Genomic DNA, 20,649 nt, shown 5'->3' with positions numbered 1-20,649 from the left:
TTAGAAGAGTTTGTGTTGCCTGTAAAACCATGTTTTCTAATTCTTCTCCTTCACCTGGAAATATTGTACTGCAAACGGCAGTAAGGCACTCCAATGCTTTGGAAACACACTTTTGTTCGTGTTTTCTAACATGAAGTGCTTAAAGGTGTTGTCTTTTCCTTTATTGGAGAAACATTTTATATTTGAAGATAAGCATTAAGCTGCTCAGGTCTTCCAATGCCACAAACTGAAGCCTACGAGTCTTGGCTGCACATTGGCTGGCTTTCACAATCAGCATCAGAGAAACAATTTACCTGTAAAAGTGAAAGTAAACTTGACAATCATGTTAAATTAAAAGAAGGTCACTCAATATTTAAGCTAGGTCATCATTTACCATTATTAAATTGAGAATTATGTTGGTTTTCTGTTACTTTTTGTGAAATATTCCAACATGCAAATGGAAAATTATTGCATTGTGGGAACGAGGCTAGAGGGCTTATATTGACCGACGGCTAATGATACATCCGATATGAAAAATAACATGTTATAATCTTTTAATCATATGCTTCAACAATGGAGAAAAATAACAGTTTAATATATTGATCCTTCAAGTGGTTTTCAAGAAGAAGTTCAAAAAAGTGAAAAGTTAACGGACGACGGAATGCAATTGCAATACATCCGATATGAAATCTTTCTAGCGTATGCCTCAGAAAAGGAGACAAACAACAGTATAATATACTTTTGTATTGACTATAAAAACAAAAACAACAAAACATAACAAACACAGTTTGGAAAAGTCAACATTTGTAAAGTAACTGCTTAGCAAAATGCATTTATTGTATCTTTTTGTTTGTCCATTTTACATAATATATTTTCCTGTTTCCTAAAATTTGTTTTGTATCCTACTTTGTTATGTTTTTTTCACTGCAAACGTACCATTGAGGTGTATTTTCTACAATTTGCCGAGTAAAGTCGGAATGCCATGCGATAACGTTACGGAAAGGCATACGATAATAGCTGGAAGCAGTTTATAAATTTTTCGTATCAGCCCGCTAAGCATCATTTAGGAAAATATGGAATTCACGTAAGTTTAATGCTATCATCATACTGTAAAAAAATATGTTATTTACTCTAAGTATATGATAAAATTGTGTTCGTCTAAAAGCGATTTTTGGAATTTTTATTGCGAATTTATGGATAAATCTTAATCAGAAACGCTTATTAGTAAGAATTTGAAATCCTGAGATGCATATATACAATAAAAAGTTAGAAGTTCTATGGCCAAAAGGGTTTTAAACAGATCGTCAAAGGAGTAGCTTCAATCAATCCCTACATTAGCCCATATTTGTAGCAATACTTTCAAATTAGATTTTATTATCCAGTATAACAACAAATATAGCTAATACAATAATTAGATAGAAAATATGTTAACATTTCATGTACTTGCATTTTTCCGTGACGTGAAAAATAGCACTCAATTTGATTTTCAACGAAAATGAAATGAATACAGAAAAAATAACATTGATTTCATGGACGGGAAACATAGAGCGCATGCGGCGACAAAAACGATCTTTTCCAATAATGTTTGATATAACATTTTAAATATCTGACTATAACAGTTAGTGTTGCGAATCCTGCGCTCTATGTTCCTGTGCCTAAATGTGATTGAAATTCGAAAAATGTTGTCAAATTGTTTAAAAATCTTAATTTGTTGGCCTTTTTTGGGATGCAAGAAACAACGCTATAGAAATAAAAATTTCTAATATGCCTTTTCGTCAACTTAAAACAGTTTTTTTCTCCTGAAACATTGAACATAATAATTGGGCCAACTATGACCCTTATTAAACTAATTCCTTTGTTTTTGATCGATGGAGTTTGAACATTAGATTCTTAAAAGTCCTTAATTTAAGAAAAGGGAACATGGCAATGACCTGATGATGCCAACAAGGACTTAAAGTCCTTCGGGTGTTATGCCTTGCTGGTAATTAAAATAAGCAATTGATAAATTGCGTGCGACCAGTGCGTTTTTTTGTAATTTTGCGTTCATCGGGACGTCTACCATCGTATAATGCACAAATTCAATAGAAATGCATCAGTTTTGTTGTTTGCCAAATTGCATTAAAGACGAAGTGTTTTAAAAAGATACATACACGGTAAGAACACAAATCAAAACAAGAAATGAAAATTCTTGTTAAATATTCTCTTCGGGTAGCATTGGGTGGATGGGTTCTTGTTTCGTCGTAATTGATAATATAAATGGTCAATTAAAAAATAACTGTATTTAATCCTCTGATTACTCCGACTAATCCACAATTGTTTATCAGAAGTCCACTACCACTGACAATTACGCCAGTCTCACCGATAACCCCACTGCTTCCAATGAGTGCTCCACCAGTGACAACTCAATAACTACCGAGTCCTCCTAACAATGAACCTACTCTGGCATACGCCGCAACGGATCCGACAAGTTAAAATAGTTGTATATTCAATATTGACATTGTTTTACTTGATGTGTAGAATATGTTAAGTAATAATCGGATATGTATGTCCTTTTATACTATTTTTATCGTCAGGCACGTAATACATGGGTTACAAATACTAGTGGTTTGATATAATATGAAAAAGAAGAATTGTTAGATTGTGGTTAAAAATTGTTCAGTTCAGTCATATGTTAGTTAAGCAGGGTTCTTTTCTGTAAATAAAAGCCTATACAGAGCATTAATTATCACAAATGTTACAGATGACAATATTAGAATAACGAATTTCAAAATAGTTTGCTGATGTAAGCCAATTTGAAAAGAGACTATTAAAAATCTGCCAATTTTCACTATTGCATCAGATAATATGTTTTCAAAGAAAAAAGCTTTTTTTTTAATTTCATAAATTTATAACTTTGAACAAACAAATTGATACAAAAATACCATATCTTTTAGATTTTTGTATTAAATCTTAATTAGAAGACTGTAGACATTGAAGCGTAGAAAATTCAACGTCTTGACTTAAATGTAATATGGGTGTTTCTTTACCTTTCTGGATGTATGAATAACTAAGCAATCAACTGAAACATGTCTCCCAAATTTACTAATTCATTGAATTATAAAAAGTGATAAAGATCCTTGAAAGTGGTGTTATACTAACACGACTAATGCATGATACTCGTCTGACTCAATTACAGCGTGTGCTTTTCAATTTTATGAACAAAACTTCGGCATCATAAAAATAATGAATGGCACTTGGTCATCCATGATTTCACAATAGGGTCTTTAGAAATACTGTGAAAATGTCTACTCGCGTAGTGGTATTAACAATTTGTGGATTCTAAAAATCTTAAAAGATTTTCTGGATAAATTTAAATATTGATGTGAAATTATTTCTATCAAAACTGTGAGTGTTTTTCAACCTTGTTTAGCACTAGTCCCCATCTGAATTTGAAAAATCCTTTAAAAGAAATAATCCACACTGCTGTTTAATATACAGATAGTAGCATACACTATCCATTTATTGCTTTTGGATATCATACGGTATATTTTGTTAAAGTAAACACAATGATCAGTATGCTGAAGTTTCTTATTGACAAATTATTTGTTGAATTTGCAGGTAGACTTTGTCAATAAATTGTCGTTATTCCTATGGAAACGAACTGTGCGACTCTCCTTGTCGACCTCTTCTTATTTTTATATGAGTCGACGTTCCTTCAGGCACTTGTCAAAAATAAGAAAATCAAAGAAGCCAGATCATTTAATTTCACATTCAGATATATTGATGATGTTTTTCTATTAACAATCCAAACTTTTCTGATTTGTTCCATTTATATATCCTTCAGAGCTAGCAATTATAGACACAACAGACACGGCTTTCCTCCGCCACATTTTAAGACTGATACCTCGAAATTGAGATAAACGGTCATCTCAGTACCAGAATCTGTAACAAACGAGACGATTTTAATTTTGAAATTATAAATTTCACCCACCTTAGCAGCCATATACCAATTTTAACTGCATATGAGATGGTCCAACTCATTCGGTATTCAAGAGCTTGAAGCGACTACTTAGACGTTATAAAACGTCACCAGTGTCTGAGCAGAAAGCTGATGAACAAGGGTTATGTCAGATAACGTCTCGTCCTTTTTCTAGTAAAGTTGATGAGAAGATACCAAGACCTTGTTGATAAATATTCAAAAAACAATACATGAAGGTCTTGAAGTCTAAATTCTAGGTACTGACGTTGTTTATTGCCTTATTTAAGTGTTATAATGTTATTTTTGTTTGTCTTTGCATATTTTTAACCTTTAATGGTTAGTCCATTTTTGATAATATACTTTTAGCGTGGTTCGGTATTTATATATCTCGCCATTGCATTATTGTGCTATGGTCATTTTTGTATTCATTTTTGTGTATGCACTTTGTCTATAGAGTGTCTATTCCCATTTCGTCTTTCTTTGTTGATATATTTCTTTGTTTGTATAATGATCAAGATTATAACACAATGTTGATTGCTGTACCCCAAATTTTGAAATTTTTACCTATTGTGTCTGTTTGTTTTCCTCACACATTGTTGTCAATATAAAGGACTTATATGTGACTGTCAAGCAATTGAGAAGTTTAGTTAGCAACACAACCAGGTGTATTCCACCATTTGCTACATAAGGAAATGCCTGTTCCAAGTCAGGAATATGACAGTAGTTTTCCATTCGTTTGATGTGTTTCAGTTTTTGATTTTTCCATTTTATGAAGGACTTTTTTTGGATTTTGCTTTTTGATATAGATCTAACCTCCAAAAATAACGCTATTGTTGAACAAAATGTTTAACTACAGCGCTTTTAAATTTCACTAAAAAAGGCAATGATTTTTTTTAAGACCGCAGTTTTTGGCACACAAATCGTATATCATCTGGTGATTATAAGCTAACTCTGGTATCTTTGACGAGTTTATACATTGCACTAGAAATTTAGAAATAGAGCACTTTAATCTAAGAGCAATCGTAGAGTAACTGAAGCAAAAAAAATAACGTTGTCAAAAACAACAAGAAAATATCTAACAGTAGATACATCGGTTTTTTATTTTTTTTGTTTTCTGTTTTAGATTACATCAGCAACGTGTGAGTGAACATGACAGATATTGTGATAACGGCATGTTCTGAACTGAAATGTGTAAACACAAATTTCTAATTTAATGTCTGATGTAAGTAAGTGTTAACAATATTTATTAAACACTGTCGTCATACATCAATCTCGTAGTAAACTTTTAGGATTTGATGATTAGCAAACAATAGCATTACTTATGCAAGAAAACATTTGGAAACGAAGAACAATCATTGATTTGGCTATTATGCTAGGGTTGGGTTCGTCATACATATATATTTTCTTCAGTACTTTTCTGGGTTTTTCAAATGTTTGCTCTACGCGTTCCTGCTGGAGGTCAATCTAGGAAAGTGCTTCAAAAGCATACAATTGTTAAACTGATATTGGCTTTTTTTGAGTTTATACATTTCACATGACATTTTAAAAATAGAACCCCTTAACATATTGGGTTTTTCCCCATTGTGAGTGTCGGGTGTTAAAATTGTATTGTTAATGTTAAAAATTTTTACAACTTTTCTACGTTCTCATATATGAAAATTTTAAAGAAACTAAGGTTCCAACTTCCTAAGGCAAATTTGACATAAAATAAACCTAATTATTTCATGTTGTTCATGTCAAGGCCTTTTACGGCTTACTTTTCAATATGGTTTTCATTGTTGAAGGCCGTACGGTTGCCTATAATTGCCTACATCCACTTCATTTGAATTTCGGTGGATAGTTGTCTCATTAGCAATCATACCACACAACTTTATTTTCATATAAACTATATTCTTTAGTAATTTTAATTTTTTATCAATTAGCTCTTATTTCCGTATTTATGAATCACTGGCTTTCTTATGTTAAGTGTAAAAATCAAACATTTGATTACAGGAATTGAACAAAAATTTTGTAATAAGCAACATTTAAATATTGAAAATAAGGGGTTTTGGGTATGTCAATGAAACTGCAGCCCACCCACCAATATATTAAAAAAACACGAAGGAGAACGTATGGTCTCATACTATACATGGGTGTATACAATAATTTATGACTGGAGTTAATTAGTTGCCCACATTGGTAAAATCTTAATATTGTTTAAGTACGTGTCTATCTAGAAGTAAAATGGGATACTTTGACACTTTTTTTTTGATAATTACTTAACAAGCTAAATTATATTTGTTGTTTATGAATTGCTTACTTACCCCTCTAATTTTTATTATAAGTAAGAATATTTCATTAATAATGTATCATGTTTTACTATGGACATTAACATGGCTTATAACCAGGTAGTTAAGTCTTATGTTTTCCTTGGCTAGTTTTATGTTGCGTTCACCCCTAAGTGCAAGAATCTAAATTCTAGCAGAACAGGATGTGCTTTCCTTGTTTTCAGCACAAGAAATCAACTCAAGTGTGTTTGTTCGACTTTGGTAACTAAATGTAAAATGATGTTCGTCTTTTCGTCGTTTTCAGTTTCTGTTTACCCATGACGTACAACATCTTCAAAATGTAGAGGTCAAATTAACCAAATGATGATTACACAACCAAAAACAAAATGTGATTGTAAACAAAAACAAACATGGAAATCGGTTTGTTATAGTCTGCTAGTAATTTAAACTGAAGTAATTTGTAAATATATAAAACAGTGCACGGACGAAAAAATCGAAAAAAAAAGGAGTTCAAATGAAATAAACCAAGGTGTTTTGTGTTTTTAATAAAATTGTTATTTGAACGTTATCAATTCCACTTTTCTTGATGTACCTTCATCAGAAACTCTCAAAGCCGAATATTTTAAAGCCAAGGCTGTATAAGAACTGAATCAGTTGAGCAAAATGACCAAAAAGGACGCAACAAAAAAAACCAACATTTTCATCTAAGTTCAACTCTTTAATCAATTATGTACCATGTTTACTATGCACACTAACATTGCTTTTTCAGCTGATTACATGTTAAAGCTAAGTTTCAAACAAACAAGCATGACAATCGGTTTGCGATTATATTTATAAAACAAATTTACTAATTTCAAGCATTTCATTACAAGTTTTTCTTCGTGTTCGTGTTACCTACAATAAGAAGATACACCAATTAAAATGTTAGTAAAAAATTCCAGCATATCGATATTACTAATCTAAACTAAAAGAGGCATCAATGCTTTAGTGAAGGTCAACTTATGTGTGTGATTAAACAAATCTATCTGATTGTGTATTATATGTCAAAATTTAGACGTTATAATATATAGTGTTAATTCTGCAGCGAATTTAATTAAACAGCACATAGATCACGCAATGCCCACATAATAATCATCTAAGACAGAAAACACTTAATTCTCTCCTTCATAATGAACAGAAAAATACATTGCTCAGAGTTTCTTTAATTGCATGTGTAGCGGACTATGCACGTACTATCGATAATACACAGTTTCAAGGAACGCCATGTAGACTTCTACATGAGGTTTCATAAAGAAAAAATCCTGAAGTGGAAAACTCATATACACTACTTTTTGTTTGCCAAAGAAAGAAAAAAAAAACAACGGTTTTTGTACAACAATTGTATTCTTCGAACGTCGTAGTATTTAAGCGTATGCATGCCCAGCAAAATGTCTTGCTCAAAGTATATATGATTGACGATGTACGTTCACCGCCAATACGCAGAGAAAATAATAAATGTCATAAAACATATATATACAAGAAATACAAACTTACATTCCAAATACTTAATAATATCCTCCTTTACCAATTGGTCCACGGACAACATTGCTGCCTCCTCCAATGACACCAACAGAACCTCTGACAACACCACCAATTGGACCTCCGATACCACCAATGGAACCAAGAAGTCCACTACCACCTCCTAAAATACCACTTACACCACCGACAATACCTCCACCACCAATAAGACCAGCTCCACCAAGTGAAAGACCGTAATTTTGGTTGGTTACCCACCATGGCAATAAGGAACAACAAGTATTCAATCTACCAGGAAGAAGAGGTGCCAAGTTACAGTTCTTGTTGAGTTTTATTTGTCCTGGAGCACATTTCAAACTACATGTGCACCATGGTCGACCTCCACCAACAAGTCCTGTATATAAATCAATTTCAAGATTTGTTGTCATGTATATTAAATCGTATAATTGGTTGATGGAATATACACTTGATAAATTGTGTTTGACCGAAGCAATTTTCTGAATTGACCTATGTGTAAATACAATGGAATGTTTAGAGCTCTATGACGAAAACGAACTTTAACAGATAGCCAAATGTATCTGTGGTCAATTTTGATTGAATGAGTCCAAACCGTAGATTCTACACAATTTTTGATGTTATCAACGAGGTATATAACGTTGAGCTGATTATATCATCGGCAACTTACAGTCCTCCATGTTCTGACCCTAACTAGAAATTAAATCAGCACTTGACGAATGTCATGAGTCTATGGCATGTTATGTGGATTTATATTCAGCTGAAACGTTTATTTTCGTATAAGGCACATAGTCATTATGAATTAGGTACAGTGTTGTAAGAAAGAGACATATTATTTAAGAACACAGATAGATGAATATATGACAGATAAGTCTTGCAAATATTTGAATTAAAATGTGTAATGTTATATTATGTTTATTATACTTGGTTAATAAAAATAACAATCGATGAAATTTTAAAGCGATTTTTGGAATTCTTATATATCGCGAATTTCTTGATTAATCTAAATCAGAAACGCTCATTAGTAAGCAATTGAAATCTAGAGATGCGTATATACAATACAATGCTAGGAGTTCTATGTGACTAACAGGGATTTAAACAGACAGACAAAATAGTAGGTTCGATCAATCCCCAAATTAGCTCTTGTTTTTAGCACTACTTTCGAATTAGAAATTCCTGACCAGATTAGCAACCAATATAGCTAATACAATAACAAAGTTGTGACGTCAAAAATAGCACTCAATTTGATTTTCAACGAAAATTGAATAAACACAGGAACATTGACATATATCGACAGAAAATATCTCTTCGAGTAATGTTTCCTAGAACATTTCAAATCTTTAACTATAATAGTTAGTTTGCCAAAGCCTGCGCCCCAGATGCTCTATGTTTCCTATGCCTAAATGTGATTAAAATTTGGACAATTTTGTCAAATTGAGCAAATATCTTCATTCGTTGGCCTTTATTGGGATGTACAAATCAACGCTGTAGAATAACATTTTCTTTCATGACTTTTCGTTATTTTTAAACATTTTTTTCTTCTGAAACATTGAATTTAATAATGGAGCCAAATTTGACCTTTATCAAATTTAATCCTTTAACTTTGGTCGATATAGTATGAACCTCAGATTTTTAAAAAATCCTTAATTTGTGAAAAGGGAACACAGGAGAGACCTGATTATGCCAACAGGGACTAATAATCGATCAGGTTTAATGCCTTGCTGGTAATTTAGATCAGTTTTTGGCAAATTGCGTGCGACCACTGCGTTTTTTTTTTTTTTGTAATGTTGCGTTCATCGGGACGTTTAACTTCCTATAATGGACATATTTAGTAGAAATGCAGCGATTTTTTTAACACAAAGTAATACAAAAATTGCAAATTATTGATAATATAAATGGTCAATTTAAAATTACCTGTATTTAAACCTCCGATCACTCCACCTAATCCACCTAATCCACCTACTCCAGCTAATCCACCTAATCCACCATTGTTTAACAGAAGTCCACTACCACTGACAATTCCTCCAGCCCCACCAATAACTCCACCGCCTCCAATGAGTGCTCCACCAGTGACAACTCCACTACTACCAAGTCCTCCTAACAATGGACCTACTTTGCCATACGCCGAAACGGATCCGACAAGTGAAACTAAAAGTATAGTCAACATTATCGTGGTTTTACTTGATCAGTAGAATATGTGAAGTTCTATTCGGATATGTTTGTCCTTTTATACTACTTTTATTGTAAGGCACGTGATACATTGGTTACAAAAACTAGTGGTTTGATATATTATGAAAAAGGAGAGTTTTTAAATTGTGGTTAAAAAATGTTCAATGCAGACATATGTTTATAAAATAGGGCATTTGTTTGTGGACAAAATCCAATACAGAGCATGCAACTATCACGAACGTTAGAGATGACTATATTAGGTCAAAGAATAACAAAATGTTTTGCTGATGTAAGCCATAACCTGCCAATTTTCACTATTGCATCAGATTATATTGTTTGATAAAAAGAGGCACTTTATTAATTTCATAAGTATATTAACTTGAAAGAATAGATTGATACAAAAATACTACATCTTTTAAACTTTTGTATTGCATCTTCATAAGAAGAATAAAACAATTGAAGTGCAAAACATACATCGTCTTGACTAAATAGGCAATATTATACAAACACTTAGTGTTTCTTTATTTTACTGGATATATGAATTACTAAGCAATTACTTTTAAAATACCGAGTCTGTTAATTTACCAATTCATCAATTATAAAAAAATAAAAGTCCTTGAAACTGATGTTATACTAACACGACTAATGCATGATAATCGTCTGTTTCGATTACAATGTGTACTTTATGAACAAAAAATTGGCATTCCGAAGGAAATCAATGACACTTGGTCATGCATCATTTGGTATTGATCTGACCTCCAGAATATTTTATTCGTAAACAAAAATACAGCGCATTTCAATTTTACAGACTTTGACATATAAGTACGTCAGTCAATATTCTACTTTGTACGTCGCATTTCCTTAATGATTTTATTACTTCAACCAGTCCTAAACTATTACGACTTGGGCAATTGATATAATTGGAAATGGATCAGCCAACCTGACAGTTTTTATTATATACATGTTCAGTCTTAAGATAATTTAAAAATCGCGATTTGAAAACCTACTTGTTTTACTGAAAAAGACACTTTTTTTTTCAACACCGCTGTGTTTGTCAAACAAATCGTATATCATCTAGTGATTATAATTCTGGTATATTTAGTGAGTTTACATATTGCACTAGAAAATTAATAAAAATAGCAATTTAACATATCATCTTAAAGCTATCGTTTCGTAGAGTAACTGAAGCAAACAACTCAAGAAAAATATTTAAACTGTCAAAAATAGCAAGAAAATATTTTAAAATTGATAAATCGGTTTTTGCTATTTCTGTATTCTCTTTTAGATTACATCAGCAAAGTGTGCGTGACCATGAAAGTTATTCGTGATAACAGCATATTCTGTACTGAAATGTGTAAAAAAAAATATATCAGTAAATGTCTTAGGTTAGTGAGTGTTAACCATATTTATTAAACATTGTCATCATACATCAATCTCGATAAATATTTTTGTACGAATTGACGTTAAGCCCACGACAGCACTAGCTTATGAAAGATAACATTTAAAAACGAAGAACAATCTTTTATTTTCACCAACTTTGAGGTCTTAGACAAATGTTTCATCATCTTATCCTAAGGAATACCTTGTATCTTAGAAGGAAACAATATCAGGCAAAGTTTACCTAAGATTGATTTGGCTGTTATTTTAGGGCCCTTTTCGTCAGATATCTATTTTCCGGCGTACTTTTACATCCTTGTTTTTCAAACTTTTGCCGTAAGCTTTCCCGATGAATGTCAATCAAAGAAAGTGCTTCAAATGCATACAATTTCAAACTGATATTTTTAATGAGTTCATACATTACACTTGAAATTTTCAAAGTAGAACCCTATATCCTATTATTCTCTAAGTAGTAGTTGTGTTTTAGATTTAAATGGGTTTTTGCCATTGTGAGAGTAAGGTGTTGACATTTTATTGTTAATGTTAAAGTTTAAAAAAAATGTATTACGTTCTCATATAAGGAAATTTGAAAGAAACTAAAGTTCAACTTCAGCAGGCAAATTTGACATAAGATAGATTTAACGATATTGTTTGTTGATTTTTTTTTTATCAATTAGCTCTTATTTCTGTATTTCTGCATCCCTGTCTTTCGTATGTTAAGGTTGAGCATTCCTGTGGTAAATCCACAAAATCGTTTCGGACACACTAAATGTATAAACTGTTGATTTATTTTACTAGCACTGATTAGATACTTCTGCTGGTAGAATGTAACTCTCTGGATAATAATTTTCGATCTATCCATAATAGTTTTCAAAACAAATAACTTAGATTTGATATATTACTTTCTATCCATTTATTGAAGTTTAAAGATTAAGATCAGAAAAGTAAAACATGAGGCTCCGCAGAAGCTGTATCATGATTCAACTGTTTTTTTTTTTTTTTGTTGTTGCGTAAAATGAATACAATAGAATTAGAATAACATTTGAAGCAAAAACGCAAAATCAAATTATTATTCCGCTGTGTTCCTTATTTTCTGTTATAGTGTATTTGCGTCTCTTCAGATGTTCTTTATCTATATATCATAAGAATGATATGTGTTGGTTGCAAATTGCCCTGTAGGCTAGGCAAAAAGGTTAAAAATCGTCTTTTAGAGTCGTTTCAACTTTTTTGTAACTTTTTATCTAAAAATAATAATTGAAATAAAATAACTACGAAATTTGCTCAAACTGACTTTAAGGTTGTCCGGTTGTTCTGAAAATTTTACCATATATCAACACCTACTGACCATTACATTCCTGTCCTGCTTTAACTGTTTTAAATATGTAAATTAAGCCATAATCTATCGTTTAAATTGATGTGTTATATTTTATTTGTACCAGCTATAATTGTTATCAGGTAGTAACAGAGTAAGGATTGTTTACAGAATATATGCTACGCATTATCACTAATATTTGATAATGAAGTTTCAATAGGAAATATTGTAGGCTAACAATGTATAAAATGAGGCCAATGACGAACACCCAGTGTTTTATAATCAAAAAATGTTCTCTTAAAGAGCCACACGAGGACAGATCTTTCATGTGATCATTAATGACATTTATTATAATGACTTGTTTAGTGCTTGATAATAATAACGGAGAACACAAGTGATCACCAATTGACCGCGGTCAATAAGTTTGAATCATCAATGACACATAGACTGAAGTGTGTAAGTTTGAATCTTAAATGACACATTGTCTGCGGTCTGATAGTTTGAAACATCAATGCCACATTGACTGCGGTCGGTACGTCTGAATCATCAATGAAACATTGATCGCGGTCGGTACGTTTGAATAATCAATGACACATTGACTGTGGTCGGTACGTTTGAATCATCAATGACACATTGGACATGTTGGATCAGTATGTGTGTACTAAAATAAAGCAGCAGGAACACACAATTGCTATCGCATGGTGTTTGTTTTGTGATCTTTTTTTAATTTAAATACGCGATCTGGGTTTAACAAGTTAACCCGGATCGTATATAAGTTTCCGGGCACGGTAAACAACATCACCGTAAAATTTATGATGTGCTATTCCGTCTAAAATATGTTTTTTACTAGAACAGCCAAACTTGCAAACCAAATTTTTGTATCTATGGAAGAAGTTTGTAAAGTTTTTAATTAATGTGTGATAACGAAATCCCTGACTTAATTATTCAAAAGTACTACATAGATTACCCGCTCGTTGAAATCCAAAAAGTCACTACAGACACGGGCATAAGGAACAAGTTGGGATATATGAATACCGTAAGATGGTGCCAGAGGAACATCACCGTCCAAAAAGGGAAAATATAATATAGGGAAAGCAAAATCGACACTTTTGTCGAAAATGTTTTGTGTAGAGTTTCTGGTGTAAAACTGAAATATCTTAATCTAGGAAAGGACACTTATTGCTGTTTATATTTTATTTTTTTAAAGTAAGTTCTGTGGGTAAATTTTGGCAGTATATTTAGGGAATTCTTGATTATCTAACGAAAAAAATATCACCACAATAGCGGAAAGTGTTGATGAATTTATCAATTAAACGGAATTTAGACGGGCCTTTACTGAGTTTGGCCATAAACTGTGATTCATTACAGTACAGGAACAAGAATGCTATTAAAAAGGCACAATTGGTGTCCATATGAATACCTACAATCTGTCGATAAACTTAATGCAGAAACGTGTATACACGTTTCCAATGAGAAAACGTATGGCTGTAATCATCTCATTACATCTCTAGTAAGTATATCTAGCATATTTACTTTTCTCGTTTGAGAACAAGGCTTTATATGAGCAGATAAATTTGCAATTATATTTATCGAACGACAATTTATTAAATAGGAAAACTTTTGTTTGATAAGATTGTGTGGAAGTGTAGTGTAAAGAGTAGAAAATTCAGTGATTGTGCTACTGTGTTTGGAGAGGTGTTGCATGATCTGCATCTTTAGATACAATTAAATGACCAGCCTCATTTGTACAAATGCTAAAATATTGCACGTGCATTATTTGTAGTCTGTTGTAATTATATTTGATATATTACTGTCTGGTTGTGAGACCAAATGATACTGACAACTGATTTGACGGTTGAAAACGAAAGTCGAAGAATGAAGATATTTTTATTGTATGTCAAATTGAAAAAAAAATATTTAATTAATTTATTCAACTTATGTTTTTGACAAGTATTCACATTCTAACAGACAATATATGATTCATTAAATGAAGGTCAATTCAATATTGAAAAGGATTTTTTGGCCGAATCATCAAAGTAGTTCCAATTGATTAATACAATAGTGAGCACCGATGTCATAAGTGTAAGTTCTGCTCGATCTGAATAGTCAAGAATCGATACACTTTTGCTTATTTGACGATCATTTACAAGTCGGCAATTAAAACAATGATTAAAGGATCTAGATAACTCGGGCTGTACTAAATCACCTTTTTTCTAACATTAGCGCATCGTTATTAAGTTCAGTCACAACTACATCTGGTTAACCGTGAAATGTATGCAATGTATATTTCATTCGGTCTTTCTCTTTACTCTGTCGAAGCAGGTTTCGTGTAAGAAACACACACCTGTTAATGTAGTCACTATAGTTAACATGCAGAGAGTGTAGCATGTTCCATGTTAGAAACACACACCTGTTAATGCAGTCCTTAGAGTAAACATGCAGATAGTGTAGCATGTTCCATGTAAGAAACATACACCGGTTAATGCAGTCCTTATAGTAAACATGCAGAGAGTGTAGCATGTTCCAAGAGAGAAACACGCATCTGTCAATGTAGTCATTTTAGTTAAGATGCAGGCAGTGTAGCATGTTTCATGTAAGAATCACACTCCTGTTAATGTAGTCATTAGAGTAAACATGCAGTGAGTGTAGCATGTTCCATGTAAGAAACACACACCTGTTCGTGTATTCATTATAGTAAACATGCAAAGAGTGTAGCATGTTCCATGTAAGAAACACACACCTGTTAATGCAGTCCTTATAGTAATATGCAAAGAGTGTAGCATGTTCCATGTAAAAAACACATACCTGTTAATGCAGTCCTTAAAGTAATATGCAGAGAGTGTAGCATGTTCCATGTAAGAAACACACACCTGTTAATGTAGTCATTAAAGTAAACACGCAGAGAGTGTAGCATGTTCCATGTAAGAAACACACACCTGTTAATGCAGTCCTTATAGTAAATATGCCGAATGTGTAGCATGTTGAAATATGTACACAACATACGACGGAGCAGACAGTATTGACGGCATTTATTGACTCATTTAAATTGTGATAAAACATTGCATGTTCATTGTTGGTATTGTCTTATGGTAATCTGTACTCTATCGTATATCTAATGCTTTTAAGACTAACTTTCACGAAGTCAAGTTAACCTGAAAACTGGTATGCCAGTTGAAACCAAAAATAGAGATATACATACTGCTAAAAGGGAATATACATTTATTCGTTTTATGTATTGGCTCTTTTCGGATACTCATAAATTAATCAATCAATTAGTTTTTTAATGTTAATCTCGAATAAATTTGTGTTATTCTTATTTGCATCATAAAAATACCATAACAAACCAGATGACAGAAGGACATAACGAGATAATAGTGATAATGGACATAATATATAGTTTGTAAAAATTCAAAACAGTGCGCGGACAAAAAAAAAACAAAATAGTTATTTTTTTTATTAAGTAAACAGTTTTTCGGAACTATTTTTTTCTTCTTTTCTTCTCCAAAACTTTGTATATGATTTGTGTATCTATTTCCTTACCGGTTTTGATTTTGATTACCAATTAGTATATCTAATAAGTTATGGACCATGTTTTAATATGCACACTAACATGGCTTATAACGACGTAGTTAAGTACTATGTTTTCCTCGGCTTGTTGTTTGTTGTGTTCAAACCTAAGCGGCAGAAAACAATTCCAGCAAAACACGATGTGCTTTTCATTTTACAGCACAACATATCACCCCATGTTTTGTGGTTATGTCAGGGTTACTCAGAGTACAGTTTTTTATTCAATATTATAGAATGTTATTTGTTTATTCGTCAATTTTCGCTGTTTGTCCATGACGTTAAATTTCCGAATGTAGACGTCAAATGAGCAAAAAATGTTATAAAAATAAATAAAAAAAAAACAAACATAGAAAATTGATTTGCAATTATATTTTTTTAACAAGTTTACAATTTCCAAGCATTTCACAACATACCTTCGTTGTGTTGCCTACAATGAGAAAATACATCAATTAAAATGTCACAAAAACTGATTTTAATGAATCATGTTTAACTGCCATATTGACAGTTTAAATTCTGACCTTTTCATTTAGAAGAGTTTGTATTGCTTGTAAAACCATGTTTTCTAATTCTTCCCCTTCACCTGAGCATATTGTACTGCAAATAATAGTAAGGCACTCCAATGCTTTGGAAACACACTTTTTTTTCGTGTTTTCTAACAGGAAGTGCTTAAAGGTGTTGTCTTTTCCTTTATTGGAGAACCATTTTATATTTGAAGATAAGCATTAAGCTGCTCAAGTTTTCCAATGCCACAGACGGAAGCCTCCGAGTCTTGGCTGAACATTGGCTGGCTTTGACTATCAGCATCAGAGAAACAATTTACCTGTAAAAGTGAAAGAAAAATTGACAATCATGTTAAATTAAAAGAAGGTCACTCAATATTTAAGTTAGGTCCTCATTTACCATTATTAAATTGAGAATTATGTTGGTTTTCTGTTTCTTTTTGTGAAATATTCCAATTTGCAAATAGAAAATTATTGCATTGTGGGAACGAGGCTCGAGGACTTATATTGACCGTCGGCTAATGATACATCCGATATGAAAAATAACATGTTATGATCTATTTATCATATGCTTCAACAATGGAGAAAAATAACAGTTTAATATATTGATCCTTCAAGTGGTTTTCAAGTAGAAGTTCAAAAAGTGAAAAGTTTACGTACGACAGAATGCAATTGCAATACATCCGATATGAAATCTTTCTAGCGTATGCCTCAAAAAAGGAAACAAACAACAGTATAATATACTTTTATATTGACTATAAAAACAAAAACAACAAAACATAACAAACACTGTTTGGAAAAGTGAACATTTGTAGAGTAACTTGCTTAATTATGCTGGAAACTTAGCGAAATGCATTTATTGTATCTTTTTTTTGGTCCATTTTACATAATATATTTTCCTGTTCCTAAAATTTGTTTTGCATCCTACTTTGTTATGTTTTTTTCACTGCAAACGTACCATTGAGGTGTATTTTCTAGAATTTGCCGAGTAACGTCAGAATGCCATGCGATAACGTTACGGAAAGGCATGCGATAATAGCTGGAAGCAGTTTATAAATTTTTCGTATCAGCCCGCTAAGAATCATTTAGGAAAATATCGAATTCACGTAAGTTTAATGCTTTCATCATACCGTAAAAAAATATGTTATTTACTCTAAGTATATGATAACATTGTGTACGTCTAAAAGCGATTTTTGGATTTTTTATTGCGAATTTATGGATAAATCTTAATCAGAAACGCTTATTAGTAAGAATTTGAAATCCTGAGATGCATATATACAATAAAAAGTTAGAAGTTCTATGACCAAAAGGGTTTTAAACAGATCGTCAAAGGAGTAGCTTGAATCAATCCTACATTAGCTCATATTTTTAGTAATACTTTCGAATTAGAATTTATTATCCAGTATAACAACAAATATAGCTAATACAATAATTAGATAGAAAATATGTTAACATTTCATGTACTTGCGTTTTTCCATGACGTGAAAAAAAGCACTCAAGTGATTTTCAACGAAAATGAAATGAATACAGAAAAAATAACATTGATTTCATGGACGGGAAACATAGAGCGCATGCGGCGACAAAAACGATCTTTTACAATAATGTTTGATATAACATTTTAAATATCTGACTATAATAGTTAGTGTGGCGAAGCCTGCGCTCTATGTTCCTGTGCCGAAATGTGATTGAAATTCGAAAAAAAGGTGTCAAATTACTCAAAAATCTTAATTTGTTGGCCTTTTTGGGATGCATGAAACAACGCTATAGAAATAAAAATTTCTAATATGCCTTTTCGTCAACTTTAAACACTTTTTTTTCTCCTGAAACATTGAAAATAATAATTGGGCCAACTATGACTTTTATCAAACTTATTCCTTTATCTTTGATCGATGGAGTTTGAACATTAGATTCTTAAAAGTCCTTAATTAAAGAAAAGGGAACATGGCAATGACCTGATGATGCCAACAGGGACTAAAAGTCCTTCGGGTGTTATGCCTTGCTGGTATATGAAATAAGCAATTGATAAATTGCGTGCGACCAGTGCGTGTTATTGTAATTTTGCCTTCATCGGGACGTCTACCATCGTATGATGCACAAATTCAGTAGAAATGCATCAGTTTTGTTGTTTGCCAAATTGCATTAAAGACGAAGTGTTTTAAAAAGATACATACACGGTAAGAACACAAATCAAAACAAAAAATGAGAATTATTGTTAAATATTCTCTTCGGGTGGCATTGGGTGGGTGGGTTCTTGTTTCGTCGAACTGATAATATAAATGGTTAATTAAAAAATAACTGTATTTAATCCTCTGATTACTCCGACTTATCCACAATTATTTATCAGAAGTCCACTACCACTGACAATTACGCCAGCCCCACCGATAACCCCACTGCCTCCAATGAGTGCTCCACCAGTGACAACTCAACTACTACCAAGTCCTCCTAACAATGAACCTACTTTGACATACGCCGCAACGGATCCGACAATTGAAAATAGATGTATATTCAACATTGACATGGTTTTACTTGATGTATAGAATATGTAAAGTAATAATCGGATATGTATGTCCTTTTATACTATTTTTATCGTCAGGCACGTAATACATGGGTTACAAATACTAGTGGCTTGATATAATATGAAACAGGAGAATTGTTAGATTGTGTTTAAAAATTGTGCAGTTCAGTCATATGTTAGTTAAGCAGTTTTCTTTTCTGTGGATACAAGCCTATACAGAGCATTAATTATCACAAACGTTACAGATGACAATATTAGATTAACGAATTTCAAAATAGTTTGCTGATGTAAGCCAATTTGAAAAGAGACTATTAAAAATCTGCCAATTTTCACTATTGCATCAGATAATATGTTTTCAAAGAAAGAAGCTTTTTTTTTCAATTTCATAAATTTATAACTTTGAACAAACAAATTGATACAAAAATACCATATCCTTTAGATTTTTGTATTAAATCTTAATTAGAAGACTGAAGAAATTGAAGCGTAGAAAATACATCGTCTTGACTTAAATGTAATATGGGTGTTTCTTTACCTTTCTGACTAAACAATCAACTGAAAAATGTCTCCCAAATTTACTAATTCATTGAATTATAAAAAGTGTTAAAGATCCTTCGTAGTGGTGTTATACTAACACGACTAATGCATGATACTCGTCTGACTCAATTACAGCGTGTGCTTTTCAATTTTATGAACAAAACTTCGGCATTATAAAAGTAATAAATGGCACTTGGTCATTAATGATTTTATGATAGGGTCTTTAGAAATACTGTGAAAATGTCTACTCGCGTAGTGGTATTAACAATTTGTGGATTCTTAAAATCCTTAAAGATTTTCTGGATAATTTTAAATCTTGATCTGAAATTATTTCTATCAAAACTTGTGAGTGTTTTTCAACCTTGTATACCACTAGTCCCCATCTGCAATTGAAAAATCGTTTAAAAGAAATAATCCACAATGCTGTTTAGTATACAGATAGTAGCATACACTATCCATTTATTGCTTTTGGATATCATACGGTATATTTTGTTAATAGTAAACACAATGATCAGTATGCTGTAGTTTCTTACTGACAAAATATTTGTTGAATTTGCAGGTAGACTTTGTCAATAAATTGTCGTTATTCCTATGGAAACGAACTGTGCGACTCTCCTTGTCGACCTCTTCTTATTTTTATATGAGTCGACGTTCCTTCAGGCACTTGTCAAAAATAAGAAAATCAAAGAAGCCAGAACATTTAATTTCACATTCAGATATATTGATGATGTTTTTCTATTAACAATCAAAGCTTTTCTGATTTGTTCCATTTATATATCCTTCAGAGCTAGCAATTAAAGAAACAACAGACACGGCTTTCCTCCGCCACATTTTAAGACTGATACCTCGAAATTGAGATAAGCGGTCATCTCAATACCAGAATCTGTAACAAACGAGACGATTTCAATTTTGAAATTATAAATTTCCCCCACCTTAGCAGC

General features: G+C 32.1%; 1 protein-coding gene across 24 annotated transcripts in view; it reads right to left on the bottom strand.

The window, feature by feature from the left end:
- LOC127731700 (uncharacterized) overlaps positions 1-20,649 on the bottom strand; it is a 220,832-nt gene that overhangs the window by 140,929 nt on the left and 59,254 nt on the right. For 2 of the 24 annotated variants that reach the window (XM_052240485.1, XM_052240503.1), the window contains exons 4-5: positions 7,738-7,915; positions 7,019-7,098 (exon numbers count right to left, since the gene is read on the bottom strand). The exons of 14 other annotated variants lie outside the window; for them this stretch is intronic. In XM_052240485.1, the coding sequence (XP_052096445.1) occupies positions 7,749-7,915 (167 nt within the window). In that variant the 3' untranslated portion in view covers positions 7,019-7,098; positions 7,738-7,748. Of the gene's footprint in view, positions 1-7,018; positions 7,099-7,737; positions 8,114-9,648; positions 9,943-20,649 lie in introns of those variants that run through there. 8 more of the 24 variants (XM_052240501.1, XM_052240509.1, XM_052240491.1 and 5 more) reach the window with 7 other exon arrangements.

This window comes from Mytilus californianus, unplaced genomic scaffold (assembly GCF_021869535.1).
Source record: "Mytilus californianus isolate M0D057914Y unplaced genomic scaffold, xbMytCali1.0.p SCAF_20, whole genome shotgun sequence".
Classification (NCBI taxonomy): Eukaryota; Metazoa; Mollusca; class Bivalvia; order Mytilida; family Mytilidae; genus Mytilus; species Mytilus californianus.
The sequence above is the reverse complement of the archived record's forward strand: the minus strand, read 5'-3'. Positions and strand labels throughout refer to the sequence as shown.